Raw genomic sequence first — 16380 nt, forward strand, 5'->3', positions numbered from 1 at the left:
AAACTCCGGGTTGGCGGAACAGAGTCCGCGCTAGGTGCAGCGGGCTGGCAGCTGGGAGCGCCCCGCAAGCGTCACGTGAGGGGGCGAGGGGCGGGATGCCCCTCCGCGGGCCCCCCCTCCGCGGGCCCCGCCAATGATGAGCTGGATTGCGTGGGACGAAGGGTCGTCATTGGACAACCGCCGCGGGCGCCCTGGTCTCTGCTACCTGTAGCTGAGGGCGCTGTTGATGGGCAGCGCGGCGCGCTGGGAAGGCTCGTTCTCGCGAGAGTTCAGCTCCCTTCTTAGCCGTGGCTGCCTCAGAACCTCGAGGATCGACATGGACGCTCTCGAGGACTACGTTTGGCCGCGGGCAACCTCGGAGCTTATACTCCTCCCAGTGACGGGTCTGGAGTGCGTGGGGGACCGGCTGTTGGCGGGTGAGGCTTGGCTTGTGGCACGCCTGGTGGAAAGGGGGAAAGAAACAGCGCCTCCCAGGGGCGGTGCCACAGGGACAAAAGGGGTGCCCTGAGGAGAAGGACGGGCAGCAGGTTGAGGCCGATCGGAGGTGGGAAGGGAGCCCCGGAGATGGCGGGGACGAGGGCCAACCTGAGGAGGGCGGGGCCCGAGAGACAAAGCTGATGTGGCCGCCGCGGCGCTTCATAAACTTCAGCCCGCGTGGAAAGGGCGGGTGGAACCGCGGGAAGGTGCAGGGGAACGCGGCCGCGCGGAGGCGGAGGCGGAGGCCCGGGAGCGGAGGGTTGAGGGAGTGTGCTCCCTTCTAGGAGATGGGCGGGGGCTTGGCCTCTCCGAAGGAGACGGGGCCGAGCCGGGAGGTGTAGGTGGAGGAGGAGGAGGAGGAGGAGGAGGAGGAGGAGGAGGAGGAGGAGGAGGAGGAGGAGGAGGCCCCTCAGGGGGTGTGGCCTCTTGGGGAAGGCGGGGCCGGGAGAGGGCAAGGGTGTGGCCTCTCGAGGGCGGGATGAGTCTCTTCCCCCTAAGGTGGGGGTGAAGATCCTCTGAGGAGGGTGGCGTCGCGGAAAACGGCGGATAAGACCTTTCCGAGTAGGGGGCGATGCCCGGGGAAGCAGGGGCTGAGACCCCCTCCTGAGATGGTTGAGGTCCAGGAAATCAGGTGTGGAAGTCCCTCCAAGGAGAACCGGGTCGCAAAGGACAGGCGAGGCCTGGGACCTGAGGTGTCAGAGTCCAGGCTGGTCTCGAACAGTCATTACATGAAGCCACTAATGACCCATGTTGGTGCTGCTGAGTTGTATAAGGGTCCTGAGGCAGGGCCTTGGCGGTCAGGCCTTGAGTGAGTTGCCACCAGTCCTAAGAGGGTGTGTGTATGGGGTGGGGATGATCCAGTTTTGATCTGGTGTGGGGGTTCTTGGAGCGCGGAGTTCCTACCGCCAGCTAAACTCCTAAGGCTCCTTGAGGGGGAACAACGAAGCAGAAACTCAAAGAACCACAAGAGTGAACTAGGAAAAGGGGTGAGTTCCTGGCAAGAGGGTAAGCATGCCAAAGGCCTTGAGGCTGGAAGAATCTGTCATTTTGGGGGAAGGAGGGAATTCTTGTGAAGTTAGAGCAGGAATGGAGTCTGGGAGGAAAGGAGGCTGGACAAGCGAGCAGAGGCCACATTGTTTCAGGCCTTGATCTGACTTTATCCCTAAGGGCAGTGGGGAGAACCTATTGAAGGGTTTTAAGGTGGGGAATAACTTGGGAAATACAGTTTAAGAAGCTCTGCAAGTGAATTCACCTACTTCTGTGGCTTCCAAAGTGACTTTTATATAGCTACAATTCTGTGTGTGTGTTTTTTTGTTTGTTTGTTTGTTTGTTTTTGAGACAGTCTTCCTCTGTCACCCAGGCTGGAGTGCAGTGGCACGGTCTCGGCTCCCTGCAACCTCCGCCTCCCAGGTTCAAGTGATTCTCCTGCCTCAGCCTCCGGAGTAGCTGGGATTACAGGTGCCCACCACCATGCCCAGCTAATTGTTGTATTTTTAGTAGAGATAGGGCTTCACCATGTTGGCCAGGCTGGTCTCAAACTCCTGACCTCAAGTGATTCGCCTGCCTCAGCCCCCCAAATTGCTGGAATTATAGGCATGAGCCACCATACCCGGCCTCTCTAGCCTCTTCCTGAGCTCTTCATTTCCTGTTCCATCCACCATACTCAATGCTCTTGCCCATCTCAGGGCAATCATACATGCTGTTTTCTCCACCAAGAAAGCTGCAAACCCTCCCATTGCTCCCCACCCCCCCGCCCCAACATTTCCCAGTCCCCCTCTTCCGCCTCCTTTCCTCTGGCTAACTGCTGCTTATCCTTGAATCCTAACTCTAAATATTGTGTCCTCAAGTTGGCCTCCCCTTACACTCACCCAGTCTTGTTAGATTAGACCGGGGTTTTCTCAATCTTGCCTCTATTGACCTTTTAGACCAGATAATTCTTTGTTGGAATGCTGTTTGTGCATTGCAGGATGTTTAGCATCATCCCTGGCCTTACTTGCCAGTAGCACAACCCCTGGAGACAGCCGTAAGTGTCTCCAGCTATTGCTAGATGTCTCCTGTGGGGAAAGTTGCCCCCTGTGGGGAACCACTGGATTAGACTTTCTCATTTTACATCTTTTATTTTCTTTTTGCATTGTCAAAATCCTTCTCATTTTATTTTACTTTTTTTTTTTTTTTTGAGACAGAGTCTTGCTCTATTGCTCAGGGTGGAGTGCAGTGGTGCAATCTCAGGTCACTGCAACTTCCACCTCTTGGGCTCAAGAGATCTTCTCACCTCAGCCTCCCAAGTAGCTGGGACTACAGGCATGTGCCATTATGCCCAGCTCATTTGTATAATTTTTTTAGAGGTGGAGTTTTGCCCTGTTGCCCAGGCTGGTCTCAAACTCCTGGGCTTAAGCGAGCCTCCTGCCTTCCAAAGTGCTGGGATTATAGGTGTGAGCCACTGTACCAGGCCCCATCTCTATTTTTTTTAAAATTAAAAAAAAAAGTGAGGTGAGGAGGAGGCTCTGAGTTTGAGAAATTTGTGGTTGAACTGAACATCAAGCGTGACTGATGAGGCTGGGCGCGGTGGCTCACGCCTGTATTCCCAGCACTTTGGGAGGCCGAGGTGGGCGGATCATGAGGTCAGGAGATCGAGACCATCCTGGCTAACACAGTGAAACCCCGTCTCTACTAAAAATACAAAAAATTAGCCGGGCATGGTGGCGGGTGCCTGTAGTCCCAGCTACTTGGGAGGCTGAGGCAGGAGGATGGCGTAAACCTGGGAGGCGGAGCTTGTAGTGAGCCAAGATCGCGCCACAGCACTCCAGCTTGGGCGGCAGAGTGAGACTTTGTCTCAAAAAAAAAAAGAGTGACTGATGAGGGGGCCGGGCACAATGGCTCACGCCTGTAATCCCGGCACTTTGGGAGGCCAAGGTGGGTGGATCACCTGAGGTCAGGAGTTCGAGACCAGCGTGGCCAACATGGTGAAACCCTGTCTCTGCTAAAAATATAAAAACTGGTCGGGCTTGGTGGCTCACGCCTATAATCCCAGCACTTTGGGAGGCTGAGGCGGGCAGATCAGGAGGTCAGGAGATCGAGATCATCCTGGCTAACACGGTGAAACCCTGTCTCTATTAAAAATACAAAAAATTAGCCGGGCATGGGGGCAGGCCCCTGTAGTCCCAGCTACTCGGGAGGCTGAGGCAGGAGAATGGCCTGAACCCGGGAGGTGGAACTTGCAGTGAGCTGAGATCGTGCCACTGCACTCCAGCCTGGGCTACAGAGCGAGACTCCGTCTCAAAAAAAAAAAAAAAAAACTAGCCAGGTGTGGTGGTGGGCGCCTGTAATTCCAGCTACTTGGGAGGCTGAGGCAGGAGAGTTGCTTGAACCCAGGAGATGGAGGTTGCAGTGAGCTGCACGGTGCCACTGCACTCCAGCCTCAGCGACAGAATGAGACTCTGTCTCAAAAAAAAAAAAGAATGACTGATGAGGGAAGCACAAAGTCAGCACTGAAAGTCCAGCTGAAGCTGAGACCAAGGATTTTCTTTTTTCTTTTTTTTTTTTTGAGTCTTTCGCCCAGGCTGGAGTGAAGTGGTATGATCTTGGCTCACTGCAACCTCCACCCGCTGGGTTCACGCGATTCTCCTGCCTCAGCCTCCTGAGTAGCTGGGATTACAGGCACGTGCCACCACACCTGGCTAATTTTTTAGTAGAGATGGGGTTTTCACCTTGTTGGCCAGGCTAGTCCTGAACCCCTGACCTCAGGTGATTCATCCGCCTGGGCTTCCCAAAGTGCTAGGATTACAGGCGTGAGCCACCGTGCCTGGCCGAGACCAAGGATTTTCTTTTTTTTTTTTTTTCTTTTGAGACAGAGTCTGGCTTTGGCTTTCCAAAGTGCCCAGATTACAGGCGTGAGCCACCGCACCCAGCCGAGACCAAGGATTTTCTAAGATTCAAGCTGCAGGATTGTGTGTCCTGATGCATTCATAGGCTACATGCTGAGAAGTTTCCCTGATCCCCATCTCTTCCCTGTGGGTCATCAGAGTTAGGTACCTAGCTCTGACATGGCTCTTTGCCTCTGTCTAGGTGAGGGTCCCGATGTCCTGGTGTACAGCTTGGACTTTGGTGGGCATCTGCGGATGATAAAGCGAGTGCAGAACCTGCTTGGCCACTATCTTATCCATGGCTTCCGGGTACGGCCAGAGCCTAATGGAGACCTTGACTTGGAGGCCATGGTGGCTGTGTTTGGAAGCAAGGGACTCCGAGTTGTGAAAATTAGCTGGGGACAGGGCCACTTCCGGGAGCTTTGGCGCTCTGGCCTGTGGAACATGTCTGACTGGATTTGGGATGCACGCTGGCTTGAGGGAAATATAGCCTTGGCCCTGGGCCACAACTCAGTGGTGCTATATGACCCTGTAGTAGGGTGCATCCTGCAAGAGGTGCCCTGCACAGACAGGTGCACCCTCTCTTCAGCTTGCCTGATTGGATACGCCTGGAAGGAGCTGACCATAGTGGCAGGTGCTGTTTCCAACCAGCTCTTGGTCTGGTACCCAGCAACTGCCTTAGCAGACAACAAACCTGTAGCACCTGACCGACGAATCAGTGGGCATGTGGGCATCATCTTCAGCATGTCATACCTGGAAAGCAAGGGATTGCTGGCTACAGCTTCAGAAGACCGAAGCGTTCGTATCTGGAAGGTGGGCGACCTGCGAGTGCCTGGGGGTCGGGTGCAGAATATTGGGCACTGCTTTGGGCACAGCGCCCGTGTGTGGCAGGTCAAGCTTCTAGAGAATTACCTTATCAGTGCAGGAGAGGATTGTGTCTGCTTGGTGTGGAGCCATGAAGGTGAGATCCTCCAGGCCTTTCGGGGACACCAGGGACGTGGGATCCGGGCCATAGCTGCCCATGAGAGGCAGGCCTGGGTGATCACTGGGGGTGATGACTCAGGCATTCGGCTGTGGCACTTGGTAGGGCGTGGGTACCGGGGATTGGGGGTCTCGGCTCTCTGCTTCAAGTCCCGTAGTAGGCCAGGTACACTCAAGGCTGTGACTCTGGCTGGCTCTTGGCGACTGCTGGCAGTGACTGATACAGGGGCCCTGTATCTCTATGACGTCGAGGTCAAGTGCTGGGAGCAGCTGCTAGAGGATAAACATTTCCAGTCCTACTGCCTGCTGGAGGCAGCTCCTGGTCCCGAGGGCTTCGGATTGTGTGCTATGGCCAATGGGGAAGGTCGTGTCAAGGTTGTCCCCATCAACACTCCAACTGCTGCTGTGGACCAGACCCTGTTTCCTGGGAAGGTGCACAGCTTGAGCTGGGCCCTGCGTGGTTATGAGGAGCTCCTGTTGCTGGCATCGGGCCCTGGCGGGGTAGTAGCTTGCCTAGAGATCTCAGCCGCACCCTCTGGCAAGGCCATCTTTGTCAAGGAACGTTGTCGGTACCTGCTGCCCCCAAGCAAGCAGAGATGGCACACATGCAGTGCCTTCCTACCCCCAGGTGACTTCCTGGTGTGTGGTGACCGCCGGGGCTCTGTGCTGCTATTCCCCTCCAGACCAGGTCTGCTCAAGGACCCTGGGGTGGGAGGCAAGGCTGGGGCTGGTGCTGGGGCACCTGTAGTGGGTAGTGGTAGTAGTGGGGGTGGGAATGCTTTCACTGGGTTGGGCCCAGTGTCTACCCTGCCCTCTCTGCACGGGAAGCAGGGTGTGACCTCAGTCACATGCCATGGTGGCTTTGTGTATACCACAGGGCGTGATGGCGCCTACTACCAGCTGTTTGTACGAGACGGCCAGCTCCAGCCAGTCCTAAGGCAGAAGTCCTGTCGAGGCATGAACTGGCTAGCTGGGCTCCGTATAGTGCCCGATGGGAGCATGGTTATCCTGGGTTTCCATGCCAATGAGTTTGTGGTGTGGAACCCTCGGTCACACGAGAAGCTGCACATCGTCAACTGTGGTGGAGGGCACCGTTCGTGGGCATTCTCTGATACTGAGGCAGCCATGGCCTTTGCTTACCTCAAGGATGGGGATGTCATGCTGTACAGGGCTCTGGGTGGCTGCACCCGGCCACACGTGATTCTCCGGGAGGGTCTGCATGGCCGTGAGATCACTTGTGTAAAGCGTGTGGGCACCATTACCCTGGGGCCTGAATATGGAGTGCCCAGCTTCATGCAGCCTGATGACCTGGAGCCTGGCAGTGAGGGGCCCGACTTGACTGACATTGTGATCACATGTAGTGAGGACACTACTGTCTGTGTCCTAGCACTCCCTACAACCACAGGCTCAGCCCACGCACTCACAGCTGTTTGTAACCATATCTCCTCGGTACGTGCTGTGGCTGTGTGGGGCATTGGCACCCCAGGTGGCCCTCAGGATCCTCAGCCAGGCCTGACTGCCCATGTGGTGTCTGCCGGGGGGCGGGCTGAGATGCACTGCTTCAGCATCATGGTTACTCCGGACCCCAGCACCCCAAGCCGCCTCGCCTGCCATGTCATGCACCTTTCGTCCCACCGGCTAGATGAGTATTGGGACCGGCAACGCAATCGGCATCGGATGGTTAAGGTAGACCCAGAGACCAGGTAATATATGCTCCTGGGCAGGGTGTGGTATGGGTCATGCAGATGCTCCCAGGCTTGCAGGCTCCACCTGACAGCTGCATGTTGTCTCTGCAGGTACATGTCCCTTGCTGTGTGTGAACTTGACCAGCCCAGCCTTGGCCCCCTTGTGGCTGCAGCCTGTAGTGATGGGGCCGTAAGGTGAGAGCATAGGGCCCAGTGGGACAGGAGACAAAGGAAGTAAGGTTGGCTAGGATGCGTTCTGAACTGGGCCACCCCCCGCCCCCCAGGCTCTTTCTTTTGCAGGATTCTGGGCGGATTCTGCAGCTCCTTGCTGAAACCTTCCACCATAAGCGATGTGTCCTCAAGGTCCACTCCTTTACACACGAGGCACCCAACCAGAGGCGGTGAGAGGGGCTGGATGATGGTCCTGCATGGGCTGGGTGGGGGGGGGGGGGTTCCTGTTGAGCTTCATCTCTGTTATTGACCAGGCTGTCTTTTCCTGGCTCTCAGGAGGCTCCTCCTGTGCAGCGCAGCTACTGATGGCAGCCTGGCCTTCTGGGATCTCACCACCATGCTAGACCATGAATCCACTGTCCTGGAGCCTCCAGTGGATCCTGGGCTTCCCTACCGTGAGTAGCTAATGTGCAACCATGGCTGCCCCTCCTCGCCTGTCACATAGCCCTCACACATGTGGCAGGCGGGGCCCTGACAACTACCCTCTTCCTCTTCCTTCAGGGCTTGGCACCCCCTCCCTGACTCTCCAGGCCCACAGCTGTGGTATCAACAGCCTGCACACCTTGCCCACCCGTGAGGGCCACCATCTCGTGGCCAGTGGCAGTGAAGATGGATCCCTCCATGTCTTCGTGCTTGCTGTGGAGATGCTACAGCTAGAAGAGGCTGTGGGAGAGGCTGGGCTGGTACCTCAGCTGCGTGTGCTAGAGGAATACTCTGTCCCCTGTGCACATGCTGCCCATGTGACAGGCCTCAAGATCCTAAGCCCAAGCATCATGGTCTCAGCCTCCATTGATCAACGGCTGACCTTCTGGCGTCTGGGGCATGGTGAACCCACCTTCATGAATAGCACTGTATTCCATGTGCCTGATGTGGCTGACATGGACTGCTGGCCTGTGAGCCCTGAGTTTGGCCACCGTTGTGCCCTTGGGGGTCAGGGGCTTGAGGTTTACAACTGGTACGACTGAGGTATCCTGCGGTGGCTGGCGTGCTGGGCATGGGGCCTGCTCACAGACAGCATGGAGCAGGGATGGGCTGTTTGTGCCCATGCTCAGCATGCCTTGAGGGGAGGAGGTGGTGGCCGTGGGTTCCTGATGTCGGTGCAGGAGCTGAAGGTGAGTGGAGTGCTGCCAAAAGAATATGCCCCACTCCCCATGACAAGACAGAACTTTGTAACAAACAGTACCAATTTATTTTGGCCGTGAGTTTTTGCTTTTTTTCCAGTTGATGACTTTGTGAACATTCCCAGGTATTGGAGCCTCTGTGGCCTTAGATGTGGCTCAGTGGAGGGAGACCCAGCATAGCCAGGCCAGTATGGAGCACCTCACGCACAGCTCTCAGAAGCTGCAGGCGGACGAACATCTGACCAAAGAGGTGTGGTCGAGGCTCCTGAAAGAGAAAGGGCCTGCTGGTCTCATCCTCTGCTTCCTTTGCCTTTACCCTGTACCCCTCTGCACGTCCCACCCCGTTTTGCTGTGTGCTCACCCCCAGGATGTGTACCCGGTTGTAGTAGGAGCTGAAATCCATGCTGAGCTGTACCAGGAACTTGCATATCTAGAGACAGAGACTGAGTCACTGGCCCATCTCTTTGCTCTTGTGCCCCAGGCCAGAATAAAGAATAGAGTGTAGAGTGTCCTGGTTGTCTATGCCTCACCATCTCTGTGCGTACAGCAATGTGGAGCCCCGGGGCTGTGCAGTCCAGCACTGCTGTCCGGCTCAGCAGATCCGGAAAGGGGAGGATACTGTTGAAGAGCAACAACCACTCACCCTGTGGGGGAGAAAGGTGCTGGGAGGGGAAGTCCAGGCCTCCTTGTGCCAGCTACCAGGAGGGACACTCACCTCATCATGTAGCAGTGAGAAGTCCAGACTGCTCACAGGAGGAAAAGTGGGGTACAGACCTTGTTCCATACTACACTTGTAACTCTCAAAGAGTGTGGCAAGACGGGCACAATTATACATGACAAAGGTGCCACTCTTTGTGCCCTTCGTGGAGATACTGCTGTCAGCCAGAGCCAGGAAGAGCTGGGGAACAGAAGCACAGCTGCAGAGAGAGAAGGCAGCCACCACACCCTGTGCCCCAACACTGGCCCTGTCAGGCTCCCAGGCTCACCTGACTCTGTGGGGCTGTGCTCAGCATCTCAAACTTGATGGTGGCCACAGAGAGAACACCAAAGATCTCTGTCCAGGCTGGGTCTGAGGGAGTAGAGGGTTGGTCAGTCAGTCTGCAGGCAAGGGCAGGGATGCAAAAAACCTGCCCCTAACCCAGAACATAGCCAGGGTTTCCCAGGCACACCTTGTGCCAGATCCCCACCATGCTTCAGTGCTGAGGCCTTGCACACCTGGGCATGCCGGAACCTGTGTTTGGAAGAGAGGAAGGCCAGTGGGCAGGGTCCTGGGTAAAGAGTCCCCCCTCATTACCCTGGCTTAGGTTGGTGTTCCTCCCAGCCTCACTCACTCGTAGTACTCAGGGGCAGTCATCAGAGTGCCAGGTGCACCAGCTACTTTCACAGGGCCACAGATCAGGTGCTTCTGTCAGAAAGATGTCAGGGGCTCAGCCTAGTTGGCGCTACTCTCCAGGAAGTCCCTTGAGGAGCCCAAATCTGGTGCCTCTACTCAGCCCAGACTCCCTCAAATTGGAACTGCCAGGTTGAGTGCCTCCTTCTACCCAGCCACTCAGGCTACGCATGGTTCATCCTTCTCAACCTGGTCTTCAGTGTTCTTGGGATGTGTCTACAGACCCCCCTTCCCCAGAGCCTCTGCACCTGTTGTACATGCCCTCTCAAGTCCAGCAACTCCCACAAGGTCAAGTGTTGGTTTCTGTCAACTAACAAGCCCCTCGGTGGGTTTTCAAGGGCCCTCTGAGGTTGGGGGTTAGGTGGTGGGGAGCTCCACCATCATTAACCTACCTGTCTGAGTGGAGCCTTGTCAACCAACTTCTGCCAAAGCAGGTCCAACTTCTGTTGCTGGAACTCCTCCTCACAGCTAACAACATGTACAACCAGGCAGCCGCCTGTACCGGTATCTGAGGCCCCAGCCTAAGGGAGGACAATCATAACTGTGGAAGTACAGTATACTTGGTTTGGGAGAACCTACAGGGCTGGGAGTCACTAACCAGGCCTGGGTGGCTGTCCTCGGGCCAATGCCATAGAGCCTCTTGCAGCTCAGCCAGCACAGAGAGGAGATCCTCAGTCACTGAAAAGAGAACAGACAGGTGCTGAGACTGACAAGAAGCAGAGATGTCCCCCTAACCCCCTCCTGCCTTTTCTGGCCCTGCTAGGCTTCAGGTCCTACCCAGACAGTTGTCCAGGTTGGGGTCATAGCCAGCTGTGCGGCCCTGTTCTTCCACCAGCTCCTTCAGACACAGTCTGCCTAGGATGCCAGGGGACAGTGTCCTCCCGTCATTAGCAGAGGTAAGTTCTTCAAGGGCGTGGCTCCTCAGGGTGTGGGAGGAAGCTCTCTCCGAGGCAGCGGGCCAGTCCACCCGCAGTTGCTGCAGGAAGGTCAGCATGTGCGGATCCCGCACAGCTGGCACTAGGCGCACGCACACCCTGCGAAGGGAGGGCGGCCGCCTCAGCCTGAGCACCTGGTCCAGCTCGCCACGACTTCCCACCTCCAGCCGCAGTCCCCACGGGCGGCGCCGCTCGCTCTCTAGGTCCCCGGCAGTCCCACTTTCTCCATTCCGGCCCCGCGGCCCCGCTCACCCGTGAGCGCGCAGGGCTCGCGCCAGGTGATCGGCCACGAGCACCGTACGCAGCTGGCTCAAGCGGAGTGCGCAGGGGGAGCTGCGCAGTGCTGGGCAGTGTAGTAAGACGCGCTGGCCCAGCGAGGCAGGCGAGGCGGGCGTGGCATAGGCGGCCACGGCGCTGAGGACGCGCTCGAAGACGGCGGACCGCTGCAGTTGGAGAGACAGACCCGCGGGGGTCGGCGCGCAGCGCAGCACCGGGGCCACACCGGGGCCCTGCACGCAGGCGAGGCCATGGAGCAAATGCTCCGGAACCTGCGGGAGAACGGGCGTGTAAAAGGGCCACGGCACGGGGCCCATCTCCCGGCCGCACGGCCCCGCCCGGCTCACGCCCACCTGGCCGTCATCGAAGCGCGCCTGCAGCGCGCGGTGCGGTGCCAGAAAGTCTCGGGAACGCAGGTGGCGGGTGCGCGTCTCCTTGATCCACACCGGACCGCCTGGCCCCAGGGCCGCGTTGAGGGCCCCCAGCGTCTCCCCCACCCCAAGGCGCCTGGTCGCCATGGTGACCGGAAGGAGTAAGCGGAACCGGAAAAAAATTTAGGGAGGTGGAACTTCCGGAAAGGACCGACTAGCTGGGGCGGGGGTGCGGCGGTGGTCCCCGTAAGTGGACAGGTGCGCCAGTGGGAGCCCTGTCGGCTGCTTTCGACCTACCGCCCCCAGCGCCCCTTCCGCGTGGTCCACCTGCACAGCCGGGCCCCGGATCTGAAATCTCGGGGCCCTCCCTGGGCCTAGGGTTCTTTCGCTGTGACCAGGCCTTAACCAGGAAAAGGATCCTCGCGACCCGGTGGGCGCTTAGACCGGGTACCGTCTCTTCTCATCGAAGTCTCACATGTTTGTTTTAATAACATTTCATTTCTCCCATTTTACACATGATGAATATTCGTCACTGGAATAAGGCAGTATAACATTAAGGCCACTTTCACGACCTACTTAAAACAACTCGTTTTAAAAAGAATAGTGTTCCGCGGTTTCAGGTTATTTGCAAGCATTTTCTCGTTTGAGATATGGGTGTTTTTTTGTTTGTTTGTTTGAGACGGAGTCTTGCTCTTGTCTCCCAGGCTGGAGTGCAGTGGCACGATCTCGGCTCACTGCAGCCTCCACCTCCAGGATTCACAGGATTCTCCTCCTCAGCCTCCCGAGTAGCTGGAATTACGGGCGCCCGCCACCACGCCCGGCTAATTTTTGTATTTTTAGTAGAGACGGGGTTTCGCCATGTTGGCCAGGCTGGTCTCGAACTCCTGACCTCGTGATCTGCCCGCCTCGGCCTCCGAAAGTGCTGGGATTACAGGCATCAGCCACTGCACCCAGCCTGGGTGGTCTTTATGCCCAATAAATAAGCACTCTGATACAATTGGCGGTTTTCTTCTCTTGATACCTGAGAAATCACAACCATCATGATGGCTTCCAGAATGACCAGATTTTTTTTTTTTTTTTTTTTTTTTTGAGACGGAGTTTCGCTCCTGTTGCCCAGGCTGGAGTACAGTGGTGTGATCTTGGCTCACCGCAACCTCCCCCTCCCGGGTTCAAGTGATTATCCTGCCTCAGTCTCCCAAGTAGCTGGGATTACAGGCACGCGCCACCACGCCCGGCTACTTTTGTATTTTTAATAGAGACGGGGTTTCTCCATGTTTGTCAAGCCTGGAACTCCCGACCTCAGGTGATCCGCCTACCTCGGCCTCCCAAAGTGCTGGGATTACAGGCGTGAGCCACCGCGCCCGGCCCAGAATGACCAGCTTTTAATGTGACTCCTTTAACCTGGTGTGCTTTAACAACGATCCTTAACGCTTCCTGTTTTAGGCAACAGCCATTTACGGGCCAACCAAATAATACGACCATAATAGAAAATAGGCCTCAGTTGGAGTATCTTGCTCCTCTACCAATAGGAAAGGTCTTTTTCTTTCTCCCACAAAGGTTCCCAAATGTTTTCATTTCACTGTAACATACTCACCCCCCACCCCACCCCCATTCCTTTTAATAGAGAAGCTAACTCAGTAGAGAGAGTTGGGAAATCCGGAGAGCAGGGAAACCCAGGGGCAGGAAAAGCTTGGCAAGGTCCCTTTCTGGGCCAGGGCTGAGGCCCTGCTGGGAGGCGCCGAAAGAGCACTGGGCGGACACGACATTCCCGATGGCTTCTCGGGTGCCCACTCAACGGGAGTGATCGTGTCATTCCAAAGCGCTTTCCATTCTGAAGGTGCATGACCTGGAGACAACTGCTTAGCAGGGTTGGGAACCCTCAGTCAAACTGAGGACTTCAGATACTCTCATCCACGAAGACGGTTGGGGTGGTTTTTCCCCAGGAAGTAAGAGGGCTATCTTTAGCGAGATGCGGGCTGAGGCAGCCCTGGGGGAGTCACTACCATTGCAGCCCTACCCAGAGGTCCTGGGTCCACCCTCCCTCGTCAATGCTCCCCAGGGTTCCAGAGATGGCCACCAGCCTCGGCTCTCCCACGTCTACACCCATCACCTCCAGCCTGAGGGCGCAACTGAGAGGAACTGAGACCCAAGCAGCTCAGTAAAGTATGTCTGGGGGTCAGGGGCACCCCATCTGGGCCAGGGCGCTGCTCAGGCAGGAGAGCAGGGGACGAAATCCAAGCGCAGCTGGAATGCTCTGGAGACAACAGCTGCTTTTGGGATTCCGTTGCCCGCTGTCCAGCCGTTGGCGGGGGGCGGGGGAGCTCCTGCCCCCAGGTCACTCGCCCTGGGGCCACATCAGAACCCGCCCATCCCCAGTCCCAGGAGGAAGACCCGGGAGTAGGTTGTGAAACCGAGTCTAGAGGGAACAAGACGCTCACCTGGGCCACAGAACAATAGAAGGGGAGGTGGGGGCCTCCCCTGGGACCGGGTCCCGATCCGGATTAGATCCGTGGGGCAGGATTAGCCCTGTTGGTCCCACGAAGCCTGGGCCACTGGTGCGGTGACGGTGGTGGGGCGGGCTTCGGAATCCGTCAGGAGGGAAGCGCGCCCGTGGGGCCGGAGAGGAAGTAAACCCGCGCGTCCACCTCGGGGACACCCCCGCGCTCGGTGGCCTTTGTCCGGTGACGCTGCCAGCGCCCGGAGCACCAGGGGCCGAAGGGGTCCACAGAGCAGCCGCGGGACCCCCGGAAACCCATTGCGACCGGCCCCAGGAGACCCACCACCAGGCTCCCACTGTGCCGAGCTTCCCGCTCGCCCGGCCCCGCGGGTAGCGAAAGCGACAATGTTCCCCTGAGGCCACGACAGAGCCGGCGTGCCGAGATGCTCAAACCCCGCGCGGGGGCCAGCGACTCTCGCGCCAGTAGGCCCTTGACTTGGATCAGGACGGGGGACTCCCAGGACGCGAGCAGAGTGAACGAGGACAAGGTGATGCTCCACGCGCTTCTACTTCAAGTCTGGTCCGGTTCGGCCTGGTCTGGGCCAGCCGAACAGCCACCCAAACACTATCACAGCTTGCCCTTCCGCTTGCTTTGGCTGCCTGCAGACTTGGAGCCATTTTAAGGAGAAACCACCTGGCCACGCCCCCTAGAGAACCCGAGAAGCCAATCCACGCTCGGCCACGCCCCTCTCCGCGCGCTGCGGAGAGGCCAACGGTCGCGCGGGTGACGGTTAGGGCGGGGCGTGCTTCCGCGTCTAGCCGGAGAAACTTGAGCCGGCTGCCCCGCCCACGGTGCCCGAAGCCCCAGAGGCTGGAATTAGGGGCTAGAAGTCTGGCACCCACCGCCTGGCCAGGTGTTCGGGACGCGACCAGGTGGGCGGCCGCCCCGCCCCGGGAGCGCGGCTTAATAGCTGAGAGCCCGGGGGCCAGGCCGCGGCTGCGGCCCAGGCAACGCCCTGAGGGCGGCCACGCTGCCAGGTGTTCCACTCCCCCGGGACTATGGGCAAGGGCCCGGGGCGGGGAGGGCGGCAGGTGCTGACACTGGAGCTGCGCCGGAGGTCAGGGAACTCGGCCTCCTAAGACTGAGGACACTCGCCTGCTGGGCCGGTCGAGCTGTGCGGTGCCCTCCGGGACGCAGGGGGCGCTGCAGCCACGCTGGGTCAGGCTCCGCAGGGCCCTCCCAACCCGGGGACTAACGGCGCCGGTGACGACTTCGCCGCGCGTTGGTCAGCCATGGCCACCGCTCTCGCGCTACGTAGCTTGTACCGAGCGCGACCCTCGCTGCGCTGTCCGCCCGTTGAGCTTCCCTGGTGAGCTTGGACCCCGCGCCCTCGACCATCCAGCCCCCTAGGGCCGGCGACTGCCAGCCCAGCACCTTCCGGCCTCTCGGGCTGCCCGGCCCGGCCCCGCGCCCCTGACCCTTTACCTCCGCAGGGCCCCGCGGCGAGGGCATCGGCTCTCGCCGGCGGATGACGAGCTGTATCAGCGGACGCGCATCTCTCTGCTGCAACGCGAGGCCGCTCAGGCAATGTACATCGACAGCTACAACAGCCGCGGCTTCATGATAAACGGAAACCGCGTGCTCGGCCCCTGCGCTCTGCTCCCGCACTCGGTGGTGCAGTGGAACGTGAGTCCTGGCCCGCAGTGTGGAAACTGAGGCCCAGAGTCACAGGCCCTCACCCTGCTTGGTCCCTGCAAACTTGGCTTTCCTCTGTCTCCTCCTGTAGTGGATGGAGGTGGGGAGAGGCTGCGTGGATTTGTCGTATTAAATGTGCCTCCTCCCTGCACAGGTGGGATCCCACCAGGACATCACCGAAGAGAGCTTTTCCCTCTTCTGGTTGCTGGAGCCCCGGATAGGTACTGGGGGAGGGGAGGGAGAACAGAGGTGTTCTGGGCCCCAAAAGGCGACCCCCACTGCAGCCTCTCAACAGAACTGTAGACTAGCCACACCCACCCTTCCCTAGAGATCGTGGTGGTGGGGACTGGAGACCGGACCGAGAGGCTGCAGTCCCAGGTGCTTCAAGCCATGAGGCAGCGGGGCATTGCTGTGGAAGTGCAGGACACGGTGAGTCCCGGGACTGGGGCATGCTGCGGGGAGCACAGGCCTGGCGCTAGACAGGCTGATGCTGGCCTTTTCTTTGCAGCCCAATGCCTGTGCCACCTTCAACTTCCTGTGTCATGAAGGCCGAGTAACTGGAGCTGCTCTCATCCCTCCACCAGGAGGGACTTCACTTACATCTTTGGGCCAAGCTGCTCAATGAACCGCCAGGAACTGACCTGCTGACTGCACTCTGCCAGGCTTCCCAATGCTTTCACTCTTATCTACCCTTTGGCACTTAATCTTGCTTATCAACATAATAATTTATACACTTCTCCCATTTTGTATCAGGTGTGTTGCTGGCCAGGAGCTGATGGCTCACTGGGCTCTTGGAGGGGAATGTGAAGAAACCAAGGAGTCACTTTTTCATCTAGATTACTTAGGATTCCTTGACTTTTCAGAAGTCGGGAAGCAGTATGTTTGCCTGTTGTAGACCTACTTGCTCACATGCAAAT

The 16380-nt window shown here is 58.1% G+C and overlaps 3 protein-coding genes and 2 non-coding genes across 19 annotated transcripts; 2 read left to right on the plus strand and 3 right to left on the minus strand.

The window, feature by feature from the left end:
• Positions 1-77: 77 nt before the first annotated feature.
• WDR6 (WD repeat domain 6) lies at positions 78-8869 on the plus strand. Of its 2 annotated transcripts, none has more exons than XM_016941073.3 (6): positions 78-416; positions 4543-7024; positions 7118-7201; positions 7291-7407; positions 7514-7632; positions 7739-8869. In XM_016941073.3, the coding sequence occupies exons 1-6, from the start codon at positions 227-229 to the stop codon at positions 8200-8202; spliced, it is 3456 nt and encodes a 1151-aa protein (XP_016796562.1). In that variant the 5' UTR covers positions 78-226; the 3' UTR covers positions 8203-8869. The 2 variants fall into 2 exon arrangements, with proteins under 2 accessions (XP_016796562.1, XP_054537835.1); XM_054681860.2 differs by lacking the exon at positions 78-416 and adding an exon at positions 487-544.
• DALRD3 (DALR anticodon binding domain containing 3) lies at positions 8404-15235 on the minus strand. Of its 12 annotated transcripts, none has more exons than XM_063805775.1 (13): positions 13769-15235; positions 11313-11862; positions 10936-11231; positions 10526-10782; positions 10347-10426; positions 10141-10269; positions 9690-9763; positions 9528-9589; positions 9345-9427; positions 9074-9256; positions 8889-9002; positions 8720-8788; positions 8404-8623 (listed from the first exon to the last, which is right to left on the minus strand). In XM_063805775.1, the coding sequence occupies exons 2-13, from the start codon at positions 11475-11477 to the stop codon at positions 8504-8506; spliced, it is 1632 nt and encodes a 543-aa protein (XP_063661845.1). In that variant the 5' UTR covers positions 11478-11862; positions 13769-15235; the 3' UTR covers positions 8404-8503. The 12 variants fall into 12 exon arrangements, with proteins under 12 accessions (XP_063661845.1, XP_054537838.1, XP_016796568.1 ...); XM_054681863.2 differs by having other exon boundaries at positions 11313-11466; positions 13769-14421; XM_016941079.4 differs by having other exon boundaries at positions 11313-12351; positions 13769-14421.
• Positions 13072-13157, minus strand: MIR425 (microRNA mir-425). Its single transcript, NR_035797.1, has one exon. It is a non-coding gene; the product is annotated as a microRNA mir-425 (primary transcript).
• On the plus strand, positions 13314-16205 carry NDUFAF3 (NADH:ubiquinone oxidoreductase complex assembly factor 3). Of its 3 annotated transcripts, none has more exons than XM_063805777.1 (5): positions 13314-13493; positions 15262-15454; positions 15618-15684; positions 15792-15892; positions 15972-16205. In XM_063805777.1, the coding sequence occupies exons 2-5, from the start codon at positions 15356-15358 to the stop codon at positions 16086-16088; spliced, it is 384 nt and encodes a 127-aa protein (XP_063661847.1). In that variant the 5' UTR covers positions 13314-13493; positions 15262-15355; the 3' UTR covers positions 16089-16205. The 3 variants fall into 3 exon arrangements, with proteins under 3 accessions (XP_063661847.1, XP_003309857.1, XP_001162332.1); XM_003309809.6 differs by lacking the exon at positions 13314-13493 and adding an exon at positions 14592-14700; XM_001162332.6 differs by lacking the exon at positions 13314-13493 and adding an exon at positions 15004-15137.
• Positions 13542-13632, minus strand: MIR191 (microRNA mir-191). The gene has a single exon (NR_035697.1). It is a non-coding gene; the product is annotated as a microRNA mir-191 (primary transcript).
• Positions 16206-16380: the final 175 nt, after the last annotated feature.

The sequence above is a fragment of the Pan troglodytes genome, chromosome 2 (genome assembly GCF_028858775.2).
Source record: "Pan troglodytes isolate AG18354 chromosome 2, NHGRI_mPanTro3-v2.0_pri, whole genome shotgun sequence".
Lineage (NCBI taxonomy): Eukaryota > Metazoa > Chordata > Mammalia > Primates > Hominidae > Pan > Pan troglodytes.

Coding starts and splice junctions, on each gene's coding strand:
- WDR6 (XM_016941073.3), top strand. CDS start 227: ATGGGCAGCGCGGCGCGCTGGGAAGGCTCGTTCTCGCGAGAGTTCAGC. Junction 7,025..7,117: donor AAGGTAGACCCAGAGACCAG/GTAATATATGCT, acceptor TTGTCTCTGCAG/GTACATGTCCCTTGCTGTGT. Junction 7,408..7,513: donor GAGGCACCCAACCAGAGGCG/GTGAGAGGGGCT, acceptor CCTGGCTCTCAG/GAGGCTCCTCCTGTGCAGCG.
- DALRD3 (XM_016941074.4), bottom strand. CDS start 11,477: ATGGCGACCAGGCGCCTTGGGGTGGGGGAGACGCTGGGGGCCCTCAAC. Junction 10,783..10,935: donor CGAGCCCTGCGCGCTCACGG/GTGAGCGGGGCC, acceptor CTCCCTTCGCAG/GGTGTGCGTGCGCCTAGTGC. Junction 9,003..9,073: donor TCTCACTGCTACATGATGAG/GTGAGTGTCCCT, acceptor TCTCCCCCACAG/GGTGAGTGGTTGTTGCTCTT.
- NDUFAF3 (XM_001162332.6), top strand. CDS start 15,061: ATGGCCACCGCTCTCGCGCTACGTAGCTTGTACCGAGCGCGACCCTCG. Junction 15,455..15,617: donor ACTCGGTGGTGCAGTGGAAC/GTGAGTCCTGGC, acceptor CTCCCTGCACAG/GTGGGATCCCACCAGGACAT. Junction 15,685..15,791: donor GTTGCTGGAGCCCCGGATAG/GTACTGGGGGAG, acceptor ACCCTTCCCTAG/AGATCGTGGTGGTGGGGACT.